This window comes from Callionymus lyra, chromosome 7 (assembly GCF_982586985.1).
Source record: "Callionymus lyra chromosome 7, fCalLyr1.hap1.1, whole genome shotgun sequence".
NCBI lineage: Eukaryota > Metazoa > Chordata > Actinopteri > Syngnathiformes > Callionymidae > Callionymus > Callionymus lyra.
Genome location: NC_141824.1, coordinates 23778050 through 23801588, shown reverse-complemented (window position 1 = coordinate 23801588; position 23539 = coordinate 23778050). Strand labels below are relative to the sequence as shown.

General features: G+C 37.2%; 4 protein-coding genes across 5 annotated transcripts in view; 3 read left to right on the top strand and 1 right to left on the bottom strand.

The window, feature by feature from the left end:
* Positions 1 to 1260: 1260 nt before the first annotated feature.
* rflnb (refilin B) lies at positions 1261 to 8138 on the top strand. The gene is made up of 3 exons (XM_087795671.1): positions 1261 to 1679; positions 4486 to 4571; positions 7373 to 8138. Exons 1-3 carry the CDS (start codon positions 1491 to 1493, stop codon positions 7689 to 7691), a joined length of 594 nt encoding a protein of 197 aa, XP_087651797.1. The 5' UTR covers positions 1261 to 1490; the 3' UTR covers positions 7692 to 8138.
* A 1631-nt stretch (positions 8139 to 9769) lies between these two features.
* On the top strand, positions 9770 to 14319 carry dus4l (dihydrouridine synthase 4-like (S. cerevisiae)). The gene is made up of 6 exons (XM_087795663.1): positions 9770 to 9951; positions 10016 to 10137; positions 12217 to 12334; positions 12479 to 12601; positions 12660 to 12886; positions 13892 to 14319. Exons 1-6 carry the CDS (start codon positions 9878 to 9880, stop codon positions 14182 to 14184), a joined length of 957 nt encoding a protein of 318 aa, XP_087651789.1. The 5' UTR covers positions 9770 to 9877; the 3' UTR covers positions 14185 to 14319.
* Positions 14320 to 15515: 1196 nt separating this feature from the next.
* Positions 15516 to 19430, top strand: bcap29 (B cell receptor associated protein 29). The gene is made up of 8 exons (XM_087795510.1): positions 15516 to 15637; positions 16846 to 16961; positions 17096 to 17196; positions 17264 to 17411; positions 17528 to 17663; positions 18727 to 18829; positions 18913 to 19013; positions 19123 to 19430. Exons 2-8 carry the CDS (start codon positions 16870 to 16872, stop codon positions 19156 to 19158), a joined length of 717 nt encoding a protein of 238 aa, XP_087651636.1. The 5' UTR covers positions 15516 to 15637; positions 16846 to 16869; the 3' UTR covers positions 19159 to 19430.
* A 219-nt stretch (positions 19431 to 19649) lies between these two features.
* LOC148075752 (solute carrier organic anion transporter family member 1C1-like) overlaps positions 19650 to 23539 on the bottom strand; it is a 30500-nt gene continuing 26610 nt past the window's right edge. For both annotated transcript variants that reach the window (XM_087795509.1, XM_087795507.1), the window contains exons 13-15: positions 22815 to 22879; positions 22589 to 22706; positions 19650 to 21765 (exon numbers count right to left, since the gene is read on the bottom strand). In XM_087795509.1, coding sequence (XP_087651635.1) covers positions 21537 to 21765; positions 22589 to 22706; positions 22815 to 22879 — 412 coding nt within the window. In that variant the 3' untranslated portion in view covers positions 19650 to 21536. The remainder of the gene's footprint in view (positions 21766 to 22588; positions 22707 to 22814; positions 22880 to 23539) is intronic.

Genomic DNA, 23539 nt, shown 5'->3' with positions numbered 1-23539 from the left:
TGGATACTATTTATAAAGACTGATCACTTATCAAGTTTAGGGGTGTAATCAATTAGAACTGTATGTGTCGAAGAATGTTATTAAATCATCAGCTCTTAAGAGAAATGACACCTTTTTATTTCAGTTCAACTGACATGAATATTCAGCTTCAGGTGTGTGAATTTATTTTGCTGATCAAGAAATGTGTTTGAAGGATTAACTGCTGTAATATTTTTGAGAGTAGTTTTCTGTCATAATTTGGGCGTCTAATCCCTTTTTTTTTTAGGGATGAACCATGATTAACCTCCGATTTGATGCTTATTTAATGTTGTCTTCTCTGTATGTGCAGATCTTTTAACAAAAAATATTTATCAACTCGTATTTGTTTTTTTTCTTTGCCTCCCTTTGTCTACGTCTCCAACTTTCAAATGTTAAGATCCTCTTCCAAATTAAGTTAATATCAAATAATAATCCCCTGTTTAACTTGACTGTATTTTCAGGTTTGGAACTGCAAAAGACTTAGAATATATTTACAAAAAAAAACATTTTATTAGCCTAAAAACCAAAATGTTTATTTCATGTAACATATACCTTTACACTTGCTTTTAAAATGTGTTTCTTTATTCTCTGATGCTTTCAAGAAGTGCTTTTAAATTGGAAAAATAGAAGTATTAAGGATATACTGTAACTTTATTAAATATGAATACAAGAAAAACTAAAAACAAAAGTTAATTAAGATATATATTTTTGCGCGTAATATAAAGAAATTCTATATAATATATACTGTTAATCCAGTTTAAATTCATGTTTTCATTAGTTTTTTTTCTGATCGTGGACAGAAAAACCACAGACTCTGGTTCATTTAAATATGATTTAAATATGTAAAAAAGAGCTTGGAAAGTGAAAAAACAAAGGAAAAGTGCTTTTGTTTGTGTGTATTCAAAGATTCATACATCTGAATATGTTTGTACGTGTAAGAGAAAAAACACAAAAAGGTTGTAGGTGTTGAAACCTGGAATTCATTTAAAAAAATTATATTTGAAAACATGCAAAAATTATTATATTTTTAAAATTTATAGTTGACCACAAGAGGTTCAGAAGTGATTTATTTATTAATTTATATATTTATTTATTTGTTATTAAATGTCGCTTTTCGGACGATGGTCTAGTTTGAGCGCCAGCCAATCAGAATCCAGGAAAAGTTCCAGGGGGCGTGGTTTTCTGTCAGGGTTGATTTAAAAGCTTCCTCCTGGGAAAAAAAAGTTGAAAAACTCCAACAAACCTGAAAGAAAGCGTCTTCATTCTCGTGACATGTATTTATCTGTTCAACACAGCGGAACTTTTATTTTTGTGTGCGCTTGACTGGAGCCCAGGTGATTGAGAGAGTCCGCCGGCAGCTGTGCACGCTGGTCCGGGAAGAGTTTAGCACAAGAGGAAGCGCTTTCTCGAAGAAAAAAAAACTTCCTCTTTTCTCTCTGGACTTTTTTTTTTTGCAACGTTCAACTCTCGACATGGTCGGCAGGTTGAACCTGTGCGAGGAGGAGTCGCTGGACATGAGCTGCAGGGTCGAGCGCGGACTGGACAGTCCGGACTCGGGGTTACCTCCGAGCCCCAGTCCGAGCGCCTGGATGCCGGTGTGTCCCGCCGACAAAGCCCGCGGCGTCAGTCCAGTGTCGGAGGATGAGGGGCGAAGAGTGACGGTGAGAAAAACTTTGTTTAACTGTAACTCGCGGTGAAAGTAAAACATGTTTTGAATGAAAGATGACTGATCGGATCGATATAGATCAATTCATCTTCATCAATGAGATCAGAACACGAACTAAACTCAAAAAAATCGTTTAAATTCTATTGAATATTTTCACTAAAATAGACATTAAACCCTCATAAGAACTTTAAAAAGAGAACTAGTTTCGCTGAACACCAAAAGTGAATCAATGGAAAAAAAGTGGACACACTGGAAAGCTCATCGTCCAACATTGGATACATCTGCCAAGGAGCTCAACTGACCTGACCCCATGTATGTATAGGCGTGTCGGCGCCCACATGTGTACAGTTTCTCGGGTAACGATTAAGAAAAATCCGCAATTGTTTACCGTTTTTATTCTTCGTAAAATGTATAAAAACAACACTGTTATTCATACATGCATTTTTATTGTAATGATACAGGGTTTAAAATGTTGGAAATGGAAAATAAATATAGTGTGGCTTCGTAGTATTACTCCGTGAGGCGTATTACTATAAAGCATGATGGAGTAATACTACGGTTACTAGCAGTGCGCCTAGTGACGCTTAAAGTCGGTTCAAGGTGACTAAGTAAAATCAGAATGAATACATACAATACAGGCTTATATGGTGAACAATCTCCGTATAGTCCAAACATTTTGGTAAATTCATTTCTGAGATGCATCCATTATGTTGGCAATAATTTAATACCTTTTTGAAACAGGTGTCACCAACTTTTTGTAAACGCAAGCTACTCCAAGAGTTAGTTATTGACTCTTCAATAATTGTCAACGGAGCATCAAGAAAGGAAACACGAGATCAAACAATTTAACCACGTTGGTGACCCCTGGTCATCGAGAATAAAGATGTTTCGTTTGATAACTACCAGAAGGGCTTTGCTGTAATGGGATTAGGAGGTGTTTGATTGTATCCTAGTGGTTAAGATGGTATCATCAGTCTTAGATTTGTGATATTCCAACATTAATACCTCATAACAATTTTAAATGACAACAGTGAAACAATTTTCCTAATTTTAGTTAAACAACTGTATTCTATGAATTCATGTTTAACGTTATTTGTTGCTAGTGAGCAGACGAGAAGCCTCACAGATGAATGACAACTCTTTCAAAACCTTAGTTTTGGATTGGACTTCAGATTTCCTGATCCATTATCAATATTTTTCTGAAACTTTTTTTACTTTATTTGCTAACAGACGGATAAACGACAGCAAAAACAAAATCTCTTTGTGACATTAATAATCCAGATTAGGAATAGTTTTCGTCTGGATATGTGGGGATTGCACAAAGTTGTTCCAATTTAAGAAGAGCTGTAAACGGCTTGTAAAAAAAAAAAATGGTCTCAAAGGAAAACATTGTGAAACAACGTGCATTCTAGTCTAGATTCTCCTGCTCTGTTTGGTTAAAGAAGAAAAAGAACTGATGCAAAATAAACGTCAAGTTTCATTTGCAAATGATGAGCAACAAATCACACAAGGAAGCTACAGTGACATGTCAAATACTGTGCAGTCACATAGTGATCTTCTCTGAAGCCTTAAAGTTACTTTACTGAGGAGCCACATTACATCAAAACCTCAGGTTAGATGGGACATGTAGAGACTATGTCTGTTACCTGGCTCGGGAACATCTCGGGGGGCCACATAGGAAGAGCTGGATTATGTAGTTTAGAGGAGAAATGTCTAGGCCTCTGTGCTAAAGGCGATCAGACGAGAATAATAATGATAATAATAAACCATTCCTTTCAGTTTAAATGAAAAAACATAAATTAAATCATTTTGAATTTCTGTTTCAGGTTTATTTTGAGGATGGAATATAAGATAAAACGGTCAAGAGTCACATTAAATCTTTTCACAATTTGTTTTTTTGAATTAATGAATACAAATGTTATTGTTTTTCAATATCCTCATTGTACTACAGATCAAATAAAAGGAAGTTGAAATACTTGCCAGGCCAGTTTTTGAATTTATCATTTTGTTTGTTCCCTCATGAGACCCGGTAGTTTGTCTTGGTTTTTGCCGGCTTGAAAGTGGGCTTCAGTGCGTTGGACCCTCATGTGCAGGTTACCAAGGAGTTGTTCCTTCCACACAGAAGCTAATGGAGTTCCAAAGATGCTCTGGAATGAGCGTCGGAAGATTCTGTGCCGAGAACACCGAAGTCTGCTTAAACCATACTTTCAGTTCAGCGATCCATGGATACATGACGAAACATTGGCTCATGACATGACCATGGAATGAAAATCATGGAAGACCAACTTAAAAGGTGGCAAAAACCAATACGGATTATTTAACTTGCAGGTCTCAAACAAACCCTTTTTAGCCCTTTGGGTCACATTGACCCTGAGATGACACAAGGGTTAATAATTTAAAAAACGACAATTTGTTTTTCAACATCCAGTTTGTTGATGCAGATCCAATAACAGAAAGTCAAAAATCCTGGCCATGGGCAGTTTTTGATTTTAATATTTCAATCTTTGAGATCCGGCTCAAGGGATACTACAAACGCATTTGTTGTCAGGCCTTCGGGTCACCTTGACCCTGAGATAACGCCAGGGTTTCTGCGTCTCCTGTACTGACTGCACACCTCAACTCCACGTGTGAAGACGATCACTTTTCATCTCGCGTTGTTCATAACAAACTAGGGTTTGGTGCTGGAAGTAGGTTTGTGCTCGCGAGGATGTGTGATACAAGTCGGATCGATTGAGCGTGAAATAAGCAAAAATCCTCGTCGGCTCACGCAAGGTTTGAAAGGGATGTCTGTGTTTTCACAGGTCACAACACCTTCATCTGCTCAGCTGCAGCCGTCGTCTTACGGGGAGGGAATATCTCTCGATCCGCTGCCACCGAAGGAGATAAGGTGAGCTCGGATTCTGGGACTTTACAAGCAAAGACTGAGCCAGTCGACCAGATTGTGCTTCTTGGGTTTTGCTCTCGTTTTTCATGATGATTAACGGAACCAAGTAATGATTCCATAATTAAGTGGCATGTTTATATCAGCACCAGCGACCAAGATAGTCGCTTCTAAATTGCTCAATATTCCGATGGTTATAATCTTTTCTCACCTAATTATTTCCGACTATAAAGAACAAAAGCTGGATAATTGGCTGCGCTTCCAGCCGCTATCGATCAGACACACTTGAAAAATGGCTAATGTTTTCATTTTGTCGAGGACTAATCTTGTTTACTGCCGTTGAACGCCGAAGCCCGAGCTGCACACGCCAGTTGTAATTATCGCTGCCAAAAATATGACTAGGTCTGGTAACGGGATCGTTTCCTGCGACGCAACTTCTGCTTCCTCGAGCTGGACATGGAAAAGGGAACAAGTTCTTCATGATGCAGTCTCCTCATCTTCACTTAAGATCATTCTTTGATTAGACAGAGCGCCACCTACTGGGCGTACGCCCCAATCGTGTCGGTCATTACCTCTGCCAAGGGGGGTCATGTGATCTTCTTCAACGTTTTGTTTTTACCAATCGGGTAATTGGCTGTTCAGGCAACGTCAATAATGGAACAAGGAACACAAGAGCACGTGGCTCCTCTCCATGCACTGCAGAACAGAAGTTTAAGACGTCCTTTGTTCTTTCTGCAATAAGGTTCCACAACTCATGCTTGACATGCACTTTTTGTTGGCAAATTTTACACTTATGTTTTTCCATTTATTTATGGCAGTTACAACACTGCAAAATAACTGACCAAAAACTTTCCTGTAACTGAGAAAAGTCTCTACATTTAGGAAAATTGTGTCAAACACGATCTCGAGCTTATAATCCATGCGTTTGTGTCTTCTCGTTTAGACTATTGTAACGGTTTATTTTCGTGTCGAAACAAGAAGAAGCTGTCTCGCTTGCTGTTAATACAAACCTCTGCAGCGAGAGAGAGATGCTCTAGTAGGAGAACTTACATTTCTCCGATCCTTAAAACTCTTCACTGGCTGCCGGTTTCTTTCAAGATCATTTTTTTAATTCTGGTTCTTTCAGAACTATTCATGGTCAGACTCCTCCTTACATCAGTGATCTGATCCAGCCTTACACCCCAGCTCAGGCTCTGAGGTCTGTGGATCAGAATCTACTGATGGTTCATGAACACGGTTCAGGACAAGAGGAGAGAAATCCTTCCAGGCTGTTGCTCCTAAGCTTTGGAACAAACTTCCTCTCCCTCTGTGTTTGATGATCTACTGACTCCTTCAAGAAACATCTTAAGACATTTTTATTTGTTCAGACTTTTCCCTGATTTTCTGGGACTCCTGTGTTTTTCTCTGTCATGTTGGCCTTTTTAGAGTTTTTTAATTTGTATGTATTTTTAAATGTGTCGTTTTGATTGTTAAAGCGCTGTGTGACAATTCACTTCACAAATAACTATTACTTACTTGCTTATTACTAACTATTAATACATCTATCTTTTTAATTGTTGTTTTCTAAATTATTTATTTATCCAGGCGTTTTTTCCGGATGCTTTGCATCTTTCATTTTTGTCGCTATGTGTTAATTTGAGTCCTTTTACTCATCTATCCAATAAAGAGATGCATGTTCTCCATTGAGCAATTAAAAAGACATTTAATCTTTTTTCACAGAAGTAGTTAAGTTAAAAGGAAGAAGAATTGTCTCATTATGCAGCCATTAATTGAACATTAATTTTCTTACATCTTCCCAGTTTTAAAATAGCCATCTTAAACTAACTATCTTCCTCTTATTAATAGAGAAAACGACAAAATAAAAAAAAATCTAAATCACAGTGGTTAATTAGACATGAAAAGTGTTCCTTTTAAATGTTGAACAGATTGGCTTGAGAATGTTCAATCAGAATAGAAAGTTGGTAAAGACAACACAAAAGATAAAACCCAGAGGAACAACCGCAGCCCGCATTCAATCATCGGCTACATTGAGATTGTATCAATGGTCCACGAGCAAGAATCCGTGCCATCCGTGTCGTCAATTATTCCTCCCAGAGTTCCATATTGACGGTTTAAAGAAACTATTATGCAGAAAGGCAGTAGAAAGAGCTGTTGCGTCACAGACAGACACTCGTGCGTCCCGGATAAATGCCTTCAGTGAGGAAACGAAATCCAAGTCTCTTTCCACTGTAGCTACAGCTGCAACGCTCACAAAAGCATCACTAATAACCTCGTAAAAAAAACAACATTCTTTAGGGAAATGGCATTTTCTGATGTAGTTCACAAACTTAAATTGACAGACAAATCCTTTGACCGCTTGTGACGGACTCGCCTCGGAGTTGATATGACTTTAACGATGCCAAAATTTTCTTAAAAATGGCTGCGTTGATAAATCTGAGTTAATTTCATCTCCTTCAGCCATTGTCGGTTCAGCTAGCAACAAGTTTGTTGCAGTAGCTAGGGTGCGCTCTGATTAGCCAATCAAAGGACAGCTATACTTTGATTGACGCATCAGTCTAATCGACATCCATGTTATGCTTCAGGGCTGCAGAACTGCCTGTGAAGGCCTGCAGGCAAACTAGCGACAGATGATGGCAAATTGAATTGCCTTTATTAACGAATACACGCAGCTGCAAACACGCAAGTGTCAGGAACATTACATCCAGATGATGAGGATCATGACGGAGATGTTTGTGGGATGAAGGGAAGTCTCAGCAGAAGTTGTTCGAGCTTGATGTGTCTCTCAACGATGTGTGCCCCCTCCACAGATACACCTCCTCCGTGCACTACGACTCGGACCGCCACTTCATTCAGCACGTGACCCTCCAGCCGTGGGGTCACGGTCTGGAACACTGCCGGCAGACCATCACCGCCTTGTCCCAGAGCACCTGGCGCCGCTACAAGACGCAGCTGGACTTTGAGCCGCGCCACCGGCCCGATGGCTTCAAGAGCACCACCATCGTGTACCCCAAGAGGACCAGCTCCGTGTTCGCCACCGAGCTGAGCTACCACGGCGAGCGGCGGGCGCGACGCTTCCTCTCCAGCGTGGAGCTGGAGGCGACCGGCGTCAGGAAGCTAGCTCAGTGAGCAAAACGGTGGTGAATCCAGGCTCTCGCACTGACCTGCTGTAATTCAATGTGTCCGTGAACTTCATTTTAATCTGATTATTAAATTGAGGTTTTAAATGATTCGCTCCCTCTAAAAGGCAGGTGACTATAGATCTGACTTTAAACTGAAAATGTTGTTGGACACTCACGTTAGACATTTTTATTCTTCACTTGTGTTTGCTCTTCCTGCACCGTCTACGACGATCAGACGCCGAGAGTCGTGTTTGTGTGACATCACTCGCCAATAGTGAAGCTTACCAGCTGCATTCCACTGCTACCGTTGATATTTCACTTGTATTTATTGTTTTCTGTTGTTTTAGTTCAAGGTTTTTATCAGCGAGTGTAACAATGAAATGATTCTCGCTGAATTGTTCAACACTTCTGCTTTGAACTGAAATGTGTTTGGAATAAATTGATCTTAAGACTACATGTTGTCTTATTAACCCATGTTTTAATATATTCATCACTGCTTCTTTGGTAGGGAGGCCCGTTGCCATGGTTACAGATATGACAGTGGAGGCCCATATGTGCTCAGTGATCCTTGACTATAGAGTGGATGTATACAACTAGTCTTCTGTGTGTAGAATCGAAATGCTTTATTTCTCCCAAGATTTACTCTCTCTTCAGGTGCTCGAGCGCCCCTCAGTGGTCGACAAGAGACATTACAGTTGCATATATTTTGAGCGTTAAAACCAAATGTCAACTATGTAGGTGGAGATTTACATTAAAATGTTTTTGCTGAGCTTTGTTATGGCCTGAAGATGAGTTGCTGCAGCAACCGACGAGAAAGACATCTTTTCCCTTCTACATCTAACGAATGAATGGTGGGATACACCTCTACACCCGACGATCCATTTTCATGCAGTTTCACCATAATTTCCATTACTTTTGCTTGTTTTTTTTAAGGACTCAAATTCAAAGTGCAAAGAGTTGCTGATCCTCATCATTTTCCAACACACACTGAGTTGTACACAAATGAGTGATGACCATTCTTAAAGCATATGGAAAATAATGTAAAACAAATAAAGGCACGTTCTAAAATAAGCTTAATTAGTTTTTATATAGTTTAATGTTTTGTTTATTTATTGAAATACTTGTTTTTACAATTTAAAAATACAAACGATTACATGAGGCTATTATGCCATAAATTATATTGTGTATTTATTTTTATAAACATTTTTAAATATTACATGAAACCAATTACAACCAAATAGAACATAAAATGAAGAAATTAGAAGAAAAAAGGTTTTTAAACAATTACAATTTAAAAGAAGAGTTTTGATAAAAAATGTTAGCCATCAGAAGCATAAATGGTCAGTTTTATAGTAGTATTTTGACATCATGCATACACTGTATTTATGCAGCCATTAAGAGTACAAAGTGTGGATATATTTAATAATATTTATTATTATTATTCAGCAAAACCATAACATGTTTTTTGTTGTCGTTGTAGGACTTTTATTTTTACTTTTGTGTTTATGAGTAATCATTAATCATAAGTAATATCATATATACTTTTTTATTTATTTTTTATTTAAATTATATTTAGCTTTGTTATAACATGCTGTGGCATAGTGACATTTTTCTTTTCTCTTTCTCTATTTTAAGGTTTTGTTCATTCTTTATGTTGGCTTGACAGTCCCTTAATATAATGTGGCCCCTGAGGTAATGTAGTTTCCCACCTCTGATATAAAAGCCAACAATTAGTTGTTCCTCCCATATGCTCTGGGTTGTCCAGTGACAGTGTTGACTAATCTAGTTCTGCAGCAACAATCTTCCTCCACAAATGATGTTTCTGCCTCTGAGGTATTTTGATAGAAAAACTGTTTCTCCATCATAAACTCAATCTCTGACCTCGGGGTTTGTTTTTCCGCTTCCATTTTTGCTCCAATTTACACCATAAACCAGCTTAATCCAGAGATGTAGTCTAGTCTGCTGTTAATAAATTCGCTTTATGTTGTTGTTATGCTTCATTATTTCGGCTTGTAGGTGACACTCCCAGGCGAGAGGGGGCGCTGCTGTTCTTGCTCCTCTGGTGGTGACCCCGCTGAGAGAGAAGAAGCGTGATGAAAACAGCAACATTAAACATGTGTTAAACATGGATTTCTCTCTGTCACGCGTTTATTTAAAGAGTAAACACGTGTATGTTTGAACGGATCCACATATATGAGCAGCATCATGGAGATGTTCGAGAAGGGGAAGGTTCTGACGGTTTGTGCTCCAATGGTTCGTTACTCAAAGTAAGTTGAAGCCTCACGTCCAGGACTTTTGTGTCGCTGCTCAACATGATGTTCTTCTGCTCAGGCTGGCCTTCAGGTCTCTGGTGAGGAAGTACAAGTGCGATGTTTGCTTCACTCCCATGATCGTCGCTGCGGACTTCGTTCGATCCGAGAAAGCCAGAGACTCAGAATTTACCACCAGCCACAGTGAGTACTTTTGTGTACTTCTTTATTGATGCCATCAATAATGTGTGTAAAATGATTTATTAACTTAAATATGAATTGATTTTTATGAAACATATAGAAGGTCTTTTAAATAAGATTCCAATGCTATATGTTTCATTTTCCTGTGATAAATATTAAGCAAGTTATGGACTATTATAAATGCACTAATTTCTGCTCAACCTCCTCAATACTAAGTCAATGGGTGTCAATATTTTAGCTGTGACCTTTTTGTTGAACCTGACTTTTAAAATGTCATAACTTGCTCAATATTTACTCAATTTTTAAAAAGGTTGGTATCATTGGAAAGCTTACTAAACAAATGATTTTGTCATTAGGTAATAATGATGTAAATCATTTTTAATCAATCAATTAACATTCAAGTAGAAAAAAAATGGCTCTAAAAATATGCATAGAAATAACAAGTTAATAGCCCAGATTCAACAAACGGTTGTTTAAATATTTATACTGTATATTTAAACAACTTGTACTTTAGTGTATATATATATACACTTATATAAATATACATGCGTATATATATACATACACACACAAAACAAACGTGAACGTTTTCTTCAGAACGAATCTATCAATTTAAAAGCTATTTGGAAGACTCGCAGTTAAATATACTATTTATAATATAATGGGGGTCCTAAAGAATATTTTACTCATCTAAGATGTTTTGCGAGAGAGTTTTGTCAAGTGAAAAAATAGAAAATGTTGTCACGTATACTTGATCAATCTGAAAGTTTCTATATTCTACATAAACTATGACGTGTGTGCTACATCATCATCATCATCGTATTAATCAATAGTGGTGACGTAAACTAATTGAACGGTGAATATAGATCCGCCAGATATTTCTCAAACGTGAAACGCGGAGATTGATCACTGTCGATATCCAGAAAGAGGCAAAAACACACATACCATAATCAATACACTGAACCTGGATGCCAATAAATGTACTGTATATTTCCACACTAAAGAGTTGTAGAGCTTCTGAACATAAACATAAAGTCACATTATTGTCAACTATTAGGTTTTTGTGATATAAATTAAAAATATATTGTGGAATATTAAACGTGACATCAATGCACTGTACTTGGATGTCAATAACTCCATATTTCAACAGGAATAATGTAGTAGTAGACCCTCTGAACATGAGAATATAGTCAGATTTCTGTAACCTTTTAAAGTGTTATTATATGAATTAAATTATATTGCGCAATATTGATAGTATTCAAAATGTATTAATAATTATCACAGGAACTAACTGGACAATACATTTCTCAACCAAAAATGTAAAAAAAAAACTGTTTTAGATCCAAACCTACTGATACTTTTACAATAAATACAATAATGCAAATGTATTTTTTTTTAAGTTGTATAGGTAAATAACACATCATATTTCAACACTTTAATTATGTAATGCCTTTGTGGATCCTTCCATAACACCTTTACTAAAGCTTTTTTGAGTTGCGGCAGGATGATGGCTTGCTTGATCGCAGTCCTTTACTTGTTTAGGAAAAGAGTAAATTACTTCATATTGGCAGTGATTGTTCTACTTCATATTATATGTGATCACATGTGATTTTAAGCACAATCCAGGTACAGACCTCATGACTCTTTATGATATAATAACTGCTTTTGTTTGTTTTGAAACCAAACTAGGTCCAAACATCAGCTTTAAAAGCTGCTGGAGTAGACTGTATCCTCTCGTCCTCAGTCCTTGCTGGGAAACCGCAGGATTTCATTGCTATTTTAGCGTCAGAGGACTTAATGAGTGCTGCTACTAGCGACCAGAAGTTTAATTGCAGCAAAAAATTGAACAAGGGCTGTGTATATTTGCATGTGAATTGAAAATGAAAAACTTGAATAATTTACTTCATACTCACTTTATTGAAATTTTAACCGTAATTGGTAAGCCAAAATGTATATCTATTTTTTTTTTCATATATATTTGAAAATAATTCATTACAGTGCTGTTCAAGTACAGTTCGATCCATCTTTAAATTTAGTTTTTTCCGTCACATGTATTTATTAAAATTGAGTCTATCGTTCCAGGTGACACTCCACTCATCGTGCAATTTGCTGCCGGTGACGCTCAGACTCTTGCTGATGCTGCTTGTCTGGTCGCACCTTTTTCAACTGGCGTAGACTTAAACTGTGGCTGTCCACAAAGGTAAGGACTTGTTCTTAATGTCACCTTGTCGTCAGGTTTGAAAGGGTTCTATTTACTAATGCAGTCAGATAAGATGAATCCGCAAGATTTATGGCGTCCATATGGTTTTATGATGGAGTGACTGTGGTTTTGTTCATGCTACAGATGGGCCATGTCAGAAGGCTACGGAGCGTGTCTTATAAAGAAGCCTGAACTGGTTCGTGACATGGTCCGACTTGTACGAAACCAGGTGGACAATCCAAACTACACAGCTTCCATCAAAATCAGGTAGTAAAATGGATTTTTAGTCAATTTAAATGTATTTTTAAAATCTATTCTCGTGCAGAATTCACAAGGATCTAAGGCAGACGGTTGACTTGTGCCAAAAGGTGGAGTCTGCGGGTGTTTCGTGGATCACGGTTCACGGGCGCACAGCAGACGAGCGCCACCAACCCGTTCACTACGACGCCATCAAAACCATTAAAGACAGCGTGTCCATACCTGTCATTGCAAATGGTGACATCAAGTACCTCAGAGATGTGGAGTCCATCCACCAGCTGACCGGTGTCGATGGTAAGTTTCTCTTTGCAAAAGTATTACGGAGTTGTTGGTTTTGTATAAACCAGATTTAAATGTTGGAGATTCATTATTTAAAACAGGATTGCTTTGTTTCTTAACCCTTGTCTTATCTCAGGGGGAGCTGAAGTCCAGAAAAAAATACCAAAAATACATATGCAGCGGTGGAGGTCATTGACCCAGAGACAACACAAGGGATACCACAAACACATTTGTTTTTGGGCATCCGGGTCAACTTGACCCAGAAATAACACTGGTTTAAAACGTCTTAATAGTCTTTAGGTTCATGAAAAAAAAAAATAATAATAAGGCCTTAATTGGCATTAAAATGTCTTAATCACATTTTTTTAATTACTGAAAATATTAAAATGATGAGTAAGCTTTTATGTTAATTTCCGATCTCAATATATTTGTAAAAATATATTCTAAAAAATATTTAGAAATGTTCTCATTAGCTGAAAGCAATGGCAGATAATGTGTATTTCGTGAAATTATTTTTAAATCATACTTTCATCAATAATTAATTGGGTTTTTTTTGTTTTTGTTTTTGTCAACTTGGTTTTTAATTTAATTTAAAATGGTATCGAAAGAACTCTTAACCAGTTTTGGATTTAACTTGCCTTAAGTTGTAAGAACCCTGAAACAACAACAAAAATACATTAATCATTAAAAATACAGTAAAAAAAAAAAACACTTTAGTATTTAGGTAACATGGTTCATTGTGTTTTTTTTAAGGTTTTTGGCTACATTGAAAAGTACTTTATTGCTACGAAACTATCAAATTTGTAAATAATAAAAGTTCTTATTTCATTGAAAAAGCATTTAAGTTTACCACACCTAAGAATGTACTTTCATTTTATATCTTATAAACTGCAATTAAAATTCTTAATTCAACAATCAATTGGGGTCAAAAGTTTGACTTAATTGTCCAAAGGAAATGCTTTAACCTTGAGAACTTTTCATCATCACAAAGTTGTCAATCATGATGTGTTTGTACTCCAGGTGTGATGGCTGCTCGAGGTCTGCTCGCCAACCCCGCGATGTTCGCAGGCCACGAAGAGACCCCTCTGGAGTGTGTGTGGGACTGGGTGGATATAGCTCTGGAGCACGGAACGCCGTTCACATGCTTCCACAACCACCTCATGTACATGCTGGAGCGGGTCAGCTCACAGCCCGAGAAGAAGGTCTTCAATTCTCTCTCCAGCGTCTCGGCGGTCATTGACTACCTGGAGACAACCTATGGATCGGCGTGTGAACCAGTAGAAGGTCATCGAGGCCTTGAAAAAGAAGTCTGATGAAGTCTGGATTGAAATTTTAATGTTTTTTTTAACCAAATAACAGATTATGAATTGCTGATGTCTTAACTGTGCCACGTTCCATGTGATTTTATTGTGGTTATTTACTTTGCTATGTTAATAAAGTTATTTTTTAAATAATATGATTAATGTTTCACCTCAAAACATCTTCAATAGAATTTGCACTGTAGCTTTAGAACATCACTCTATTTCAGACCTGGTTAAAGTGAGGCCCTTTGACTGTATTCATGTGGCCCCCATGAGGTCAAAGTTCATGTAGAAAATAACCATTTTATTTTTGTATTCATTTCTATCATTACTGGGCTCTGAATATGAATATAGTAAGTAAGTAAGTCATTTTTATTTGTATAGCGCTTTTCTAGACCAGGGTCACAAAGCGCTTAAACAATCAAAACAATATTCAATAAAGTATATACTTTAAAGGTCAAGATAAAACTGATAACACAACAGGAGTTCCAGAAAATCAAGGAAAAGTCTGAACAAATAGAAATGTCTTAAGATGTTTCTTGAAGGAGTCAGTAGGTCATCAAACACAAAGGGAGAGGAAGATCATTCCAAAGCTTAGGAGCAACAGCCTGGAAGGATTTCTCTCCTCTGGTCCTGAAGTATGTTCAGGAACCATCGGTAGATTCTGATCCACAGAGCCTGAGCTGGGGTGTAAGGCTGGATCAGATCAGTGATGTAAGGAGGAGCCTGACCATGAATAGATCTGAAAGTAAGAACCAGAATTTTAAAGTTGATCCTGAAAGAAACTGGAAGCCAGTGAAGAGTTTTAAGGATCGGAGAAATGTGAGTTCTTCTACTTGAGCGGGTCAGAGTGATTTTGTTTTAGGTTTAAGTGGTCTAAAATACAATGAAATAACATTTTTTAGCATGTTCAGCTAGACTTTAAAACCTGATATTATACTTGTAACTTTTTTTTATTTTTGCTTGATGGCCCCTCACCACAGCCACTGTGGCCCCTGAGGGAATTACATGAGAGGACATAAGACACTCACAGAATTGATTAAATAAACTGGGATTGTTTTTTTATACTTACAATTGCGCTTGTATGACCTTCTGATATATACAATGCTGAAAACAACTAGAATTTTGTCACGGTTGGATTTTCAATAAGCATTGGAATAACAAACAAAAAGTAAACCGGAAGTGCGTTTATTATCAGGGACATAAACGAATTATTTTTAGATTTTATAAATGGCGTATTAATTATACTAGTAATACGATTAAATATAAATGATTTAAGTCTGTGATTTGGAGAAAGTGAAATAAAAAAAAGTAGACGTTAACTTTATTTTGAAGGCAGGATGTGGAAGTCGTGGTGGTGGCCAACTCTTGCCAGCATCGTTGAATCAGGAAGTAGGATAAGCGAAGAACTTTTCTTTTTTCAACACATTTTCACTTCAATGTAGAAGATTTTCTGCTCGAGAAGGTACGTTTCAGGATAAGTTGTTCTCAGTAGCTTCACCTGAAATCCTTAAAAAGTCTTGACAGTATGTGGTCTATGTTTATAGGACGACGATGTGTTCGCTTCATGTTTGATTATTTCATTATTTATTCATCATAATAATGAAGATTATTGACAAAATCTTCATCTAAAACAGATTTATTTCAATATTGCTGATGAAATATTTGAGAAAACACGAGGAAATCCCACCAACGACTGATGCATTATCTTTTCAAATAAACACTCGTTTAAACTTATTTCTATTAAACTTAAAAGTTATTGTTATGTTAGTAAGTATACATTGTATTATACATTATTGAATCATCGTTGTTGATGTGATTGAAGACTCAGTAACATAGTTAGATAAGTACAGTTTGTTAAAATGTTCTTTTCAAGCTCATAATATTGTTATTATTAATCAAAAGTACCTTTGAAAGCAGTTGAATCAACAGTCACACCCTCTCTCACTGTGCTAAAGTGTGTGAATTGTGTACTGAATAACTACAGGCTGATTCATGGTGAGGACACTCCTGTTTTTCAACTAGAAGAAAGAATTGATCTCTTGACCGACAGATCATATGGATGAGAATCTATTTGATTGACAGCTACAAGCTTAACAAACTTTTTTTTTTCCATAAGGTCAACAGACTGCTTGAAAAATGTACTTCTAAAGAGTGGAAATACATTTTTATATTAAAAAAAAATAAACATTTCCACAACGCTGTATCAATATTTAACAGTACCAAATCTTTTTGGTTCATAGTTTTTTATATGGTTTGTATTTCAATAAAGTTTGCATAAAATAAAACAATTCAATATTATTTATTATACCATTATAACATGTAAATATTCGTTGTGTTTGTTCATTTTTGTGTCGCGATAACACTTCCAGCCGGTATAATTGCATCCTCCGCAGCTAATGACTGAGGACGAGAGGATACAGTCGTCTCCAGCAGCTTTAAAAAGCTGATGTTTGGACATATTTTGTTTTCAGAGTAAATTAAAGGAGTTGCGACTTCATTGAGAGTCATTTGGTCTTTAAATTCTGTAACTCAAGTACTTGAGCAATACAAAAAATGTATCCTTATTACTACAGTATCGATGCCAATAAACCTGCCTATGTTCCATGTTTGTATTAGTAAAGTGAAAATATCCATTAAGAACATTAAAAAAACTGTTGTTTTTTTTTGCAGATTTGAGGAAACAAAGTGAATAAAATGGGTCTTCAATGGACAGTAGTGGCGATCTTCCTCTACATGGAGATTGCAGTTCTTCTCATTCTTTGTATACCATTTGTATCTGCTAAGAGGTGAGTTTACAAAACCTAGTAAATATATATAAAAGATTGAATTCATCTCTTAGCAAAATAGTTTAAATGGAATGTTTATTTCTTTAAGAAGTTACTGACTGAGAGTAAATATTCAACATCTCTCTTGATACCAGATGGCAGAAGATCTTTGGATTTCGGATTTGGAGCAACCTGGCAAAGTTCTGGAACAAAGCCTTCCTCGCCATCATCATCATCCTCATCGTTCTCTTCCTCGGTAGGTGAAACAAGTGTTTCTCCGCCTTCACAACCTTTCGAATCTGAACCGTTGTCGTGTGTTTTAGACGCAGTCCGAGAGGTGAGGAAATACTCGTCCAAGGATGTCGGTTCCAACGCCAAGCTGTTGCCCAACATGCACGACCACTTGCACATGAAGCTTTTCCGAGCTCAGCGGAACCTTTACATCTCTGGATTCGCTGTTTTCCTCTGGCTGTGAGTCAGCACAACACACACACACACACACACACACACACACACACACACACACACACACACACACACTCGATCTTCTCTCCAGCGGTCTCGCCAATGATGTGTTCCCGTTTCAGGGTCGTGAAGCGAGTGGTCACCTTGATCAATCAGCTGGCGTCGGCGTCCACCACGACCACGGCGCTTCAGGATCAGGCTGACAAAGCGAACGTCGCTGCCAATAAGTACAAGGAGGATAACGAGCTGCTGAAAAAGGTTTGTGATGACGAGACGAGAAAATACATTTAGATCGAATGACAGATTGAAATCGCTTTGTGTTATACTGCCCCCTGCTGGGCTTACATAGTGATTTCACAAGCCTCTGTCCAAGAAAAAGTATTAGGCGTTTGTTAAAATAAAAGGGATAAAGACTTCTAAAAACAAATTCAAACATGCATTAATTACGTTTAGTATATTGAGTGGACTGTTTCTATCAGAGCTGTCACTTCATGTCATTACTCCGACTGTTAATTTCCAAAGATATAAGACTTTTTTTTAATAAATGTTGGGCAATTACATGTCCTCAGGGGCGACTGTTGCAAGATGCCATCAAGCAAAAAATAAAGTAGTATAAAATCAAGCTAAATATGCTGAAATTATAATCGTATTGTGTTTTATACAACTTTAATTTCTTTAAATATATATAATTCAGTTCTCGGTGTTGTCTTGATCTTTGAAGTATGTACTGTTTTGAGTATTGTTTTGATTGTTAAAGCGCTTTGTGACCCTGGTCTCGAAAAGCGCTATATAAATAAATATTACTTACTTACTTACTTACAAAAGCGGAAGTCAAAACTCTTAAAACAAAAACCTTCAAAATCAAATTTAGAAACGAGTAATGAATAAGTAAGTAAGTAATATTTATTTATATAGCGCTTTTCCAGACCAGGGTCACAAAGCGCTTAAACAATCAAAACAATACTCAAAAAAGTATATACTTTAAAGATCAAGATAATACTGAGAACAACACAGGAGTTCGAGAAAATCAAGGAAAAGCCTGAACAAATAGAAACGTCTTAAGATGTTTCTTAAAGGAGTCGGCTATAAATGCAAAATAAATGTGTTAGATTCTATCATTATTAGGACTGCATGTACTGTATGTCGCCCAAAAGACTTCATTAGGGCGACATAAATACAGTCAAAGGGCCACAGGTGGCCCCTGGGCTGCACCTTTACCACGTGTGTGTTTAAGAATAAAGTTACAAGTCATATGCTATAGAGCAGAGAGTGCCACCTGGTGGGAGAACGAGTACACTGAACCTACTTCCGTTCTTCTCAGACTCTGATGGAAGGAAAGGGTGACAAGGCAACAGCTGAAGGCATCGAGCTGCTCCGAGGAGAAGCGGAGAAACTTCAAGAGGAGCTCAGGAAATCAGTAGAAGGTTTGTGTGTTACTTGATTTTTTAAATTTTTTTATATACCAGTTGCCAGTCGTCTTTTAGTTCAAAATCTGTCGCCCCGTCAGCCCTGAAGACGTCCGAGTCAGAGCGAGAAATGATGAAGAAGCAGATGGACGGACTTTCCAGAGAGTACGACAGGCTGCTCGAGGAACATCAGGCTTTGCAGGTGAATTTCCGACTTTATAATCCTCTGTTAAATCTGGTGTTTAATCACAAATTCACTTGTTTCATTTAGTAAATTTTGAAAATGTTTAATTCTGAATATCTCTTCACAGAATCTTCACGACGATGGAAACAAAAAAGCGGATTAGGATTATTGTTGTTCCACGTGTGTGCACATGGCGTGAAGGTTTGTCACTGCATAGAATGTAGTTTAACTATTATTTTGCTCTTGTTTTAATTTCATCACGAACACGGACTGAACTCAAACAGTCTGAGAAACATCTGCTCACTTGCACTTCACAAAAAAAGTCTTATTTCTTCTTGTTTTACTGTGACTGTGGCAGTGGGTTAAACCTGAAGAATTAATATGGAAACCATATATTTTATATATGAACCAAAATGAAACCAAATGAATTCACTTTATATCCTTGTACGTTTGGGTTTATTGTGTTTATTTTTATATATTAAACATGTACAATTTCCAGAATTCGCTTTTTTTTCACTCCTTAATGAACCAGTAGACGAAATTGATAGAATGTTTAACATTTTTATTTTTCTAGCACATTCAAAAAAACAGATCCATTCCAATTTACAGTCAAATGTATCAAATGCGATAAAATACATTACATAAAGAGAATTATTGACGGTTCTTTTTCTTCCAGTGCGGCTTCCTTCGTCTTTTTCTCAAACTTTAACATCCAAACGAAACTTAAAAACATGATACAAATGTCTCTCACAAAAGAAATAAAAATGTTCACATTTATAAAGAGAAATAATGATTGTCAGGAAATGTTTCCAATATCAACATGGTCAGAAGGCCACTTCTTTTTTTTTTAACGTTTACATAAACTGGCCCGTCATGTTGCGACAAAGCATTATTTTTGCTACAGATACACGTTTCTTAACTGAACCAACTTTCTACTAAGGCCTCGTGTAAGGCACAGTAATTCAGTTTTGAGCCAAAGCGAAATGATTTGATAATGTCTTTTAATAATAACCTTCTAGTGAAAAGCATTTCCCACAACTCGGACTTAAAGTCCCGTAGTGCACTACAACTATTAAAGCAGTCGCAACAGTTAGTGTTTGTAGAACTAAAGGCAAATTCTGGTCAACCTCTGAACATTCAACACGTTTTTCTTCCTCCTTTCTGTGCATGAGATCGATCCCGTTGATGGAACAATCAATTTGAAGTTCTGTCTGAACATAAAAAGGCAATTTTTTAGCGTGTCTCAAACAGACACACATTACATGCTAACAACATGCTACTGTCGTCTCATGTCTCACATTAGTTGTTATTGCAACAGTAGTCGGCACAGTGTTGAAGTGGTTGGTGCTGCTGGTGTCGCAGCACGAGGAACTTTCGGCGGCTCGTGTGGCCAAAAATGTCGAGGTAATCGAAGTCGTTGATAACATTACGTGCTCTGTGATGGACAGACGAGCTGTCCAGAGTGTCCCCCCTCCTATGCAGCGACAGGAGGTTCGTGCACCACGTCCCAGTTTGGGCTTTAAAGCAGAATAATGATCACACATTTTACATCAAAAAATACAAAGTGTAGAACAACCCGGGTTCAGAGATAAAAAAGTGAGATTGATTTCAGTGCACTGTCACGCAAATTAACTTGAATCTTAAATTATTATTTAAATTGACATTCATGTGCAAATAAGGATCCTATCGGTCCTTTTTATACTTTAAGCGATCTTTAAACAAGTGCTTTTTAAATAGTTTACCTTGTATTTTCCCGATGTTTTTCTGATATTGCACAATTGCTAGCATAGCCGTGCGCCTGATGTACCTGACCTTGCCAAGACATAATTTCGTCTTTTTTTTACCTCTACAAAGGAAGGTAATGAAAGTTATGCAATTTGCAAATTTAACTATAATTCTCAGGAAAATGTAGATTAAGCGGTGGATAATATTACTAAAATGTCTATTGGGTGAAAGCGAGCTGCTTGGCAGAGGTCTGCCCTCTATACTCTATCACTTATTATACGTCTGTAAATGTATAGGATCATACTTTTTTTTAATGAATCAACATGATATTAGCTTCATTCACTGACAGTAACTAATAAAATACAAAATTATTATTTTTAAATCTGTAGCTTAAACATCATAGCAACTTTGTGTGAAATCACACAGCTTCTGTGCACTGTAAATCAATCTAAATGTTAAGGCCACTTTTTTTAAAAAAAGTTTAAGGTCAGTGATTCCTAAAAAGAAAAAGAATAAAGTGACAAAAAATATGACAAAAAAAGGCAGCTAATTATGTGCTGGTGTGTTGAGTGTTTCTGCAGTAGTCTGTACAAAGTTTACACTCGATATTCAAAAATATTCTTATCTCAGTGAAGAAAAATAACAGCATGTACATTCAGCTCTATCAAATTCATGTCAACGCCTCCACAGGTGAAGTAGTAAAAATATAGAAACTATTCTTCAAAGTGAGATTATCAGATACAAACGTGATTCCCTGCAAATCTGCATGTTTTGTTGTTGTTTTTTTTGTTGTTAGCATATTTGTTCGCGTGTTTGTTACAGTCTCGTCTCCCTGTCTTTGTCCGTCGTCTGTAGAGGGTCAAAGTTTGAGATGACAAACTCTTCCTTCCGAAGGGCTTCTAGCTCCGTGCCACCGTTGGCCAGCGCTCCGTGGCGAGCGTTACGTTCCTCCTCTCTCAGCTGCCGGCTCAGCAGGACGAATCCAGGGATGCAGATGACGAAGGACACGGTGCGGAGGCTCAGCGTCAGACCCAGGTACGCTATCCTGAGGAACGAGACGAAGCACTGGTCAGAACCTTAGGTCTGATTATCCATCTTGGTTATCTCAGGGGTGTAAGGATCATTTAAATCACAATGTTTTCTTTGAAAATCAGCTTTAAAAAACGTTTTTTTTCTCCCGTTGAAATTACAGATGTGCAAGAATCTGCTGATATTTATTTGTATTGTATTGATATGTATTATCGAGTACTTGTACTTGTTGTGTTGCAGAATTTACAGACCACATGACTCTTGACGCAGTCGTAACTGCTTTCATTTGTTTTGAAACCGAAATATGTCCAAACATCAGCTTTAAAATCTGCTGGAGACTCTGTATCCTCTCGTCCTCTGTCTCCGAGATCTCGTGGGATTTTATTATTCCTCTAGCTGCTGAGGATGTAATGACTGCTGCCACCTAGTGGCCAGAAGTGAATCCGCCACACAAAAATGAACAAACACCGTAAATATATGTGTGTTACTTTTACATTTATTTTATGGACACTTTATTGAAAAATAATCCACCAAAGAACTATCAACAAAATTATATATATATATATATATATATATATATATATATAAAAATACTGTTGAATATCAATAGTATTGTATACATGTGTGTCTATATTTTATTTTTCCTTTAGGTGCTGAGGATGTAATGATTGCTGCCACCTAATGGCCAGAAGTTAAATTGCCACACAAAAAACAAACGCTGTGAATATTTAACTGTACATTTCAAAATGGAATTATTTTATTTCATGCACACTTTATTGAAATATAAACCATAAAGGAACTATGTTACAAAGCGTATATATATAGGTTAGAATTCCGACCTGTATGCGGTGGTGTTGTAAATCCGACACGCTCCCAAACCTCCACATCTCTTCTGGCCCCACTTCAGACATGTGGTGTCGATAATGGCTCCAAAATATATGGGGGCTGGAATCCCAGCTGCAGAACAGCACATGCAGACACTTATACATCCATATATAAGTTTCATATTCAACAGATTACAACTGCCTGGCGTGAAACATTTTTTGAATAAACGTATAGACTTACCAAGAGTTCGGGTCGCGAGTGCGTGGAACCCCAAAGCAAAAGACTTCAGCTGTGGTTTGATGCATCTACATGAAAGACAGCAACATATTTATACGTCTTCCTGCTTCATATTTTATGTTGTGCATATAAGTGTATTCAGCATTGACTTGTTTTTTAGTTTGCCTTAAAATCATGATTTATAGCAATTGATAATTCACAGCACAGCTCACAATATTTCATGAAACAGCTGACAATGTCTCACAAATTGGCTGACGATGTTTCACGTAACCACTGTTGAGGTTTTACGAAATGGCTGATGATCTCCCATGAAACAGCTGATGGTCTTTCACAAAACGGCTGACAATGTTTCACGGAACGGCCGACGATAGTTCACGAAACGGCTGACAAGGGTTCACGAATCGGCAGACGATGTTACGCGAAACGGCAGGCGATGTTTCATGAAATGGCCGACGATGTTTCACGAAACGGCTGACAAAGGTTCACAAACGGCTAACTAAACTCAATAAAGTTTTACCTTACCTTAACTATAGTTCACGAAAGCCAACGATAGTTCACGAAACGGCTGACGATGTTTTACGGAACGGCCGACGATAGTTCACGAAACAGCTGAAAATGGTTCACGCAAACGGCTAACTATAGTTCACGAAAGCCAACGATAGTTCACGAAAGCCAACGATAGTTCACGAAACGGCTAACTTTAGTTCACGAAAGCCAACGATAGTTCA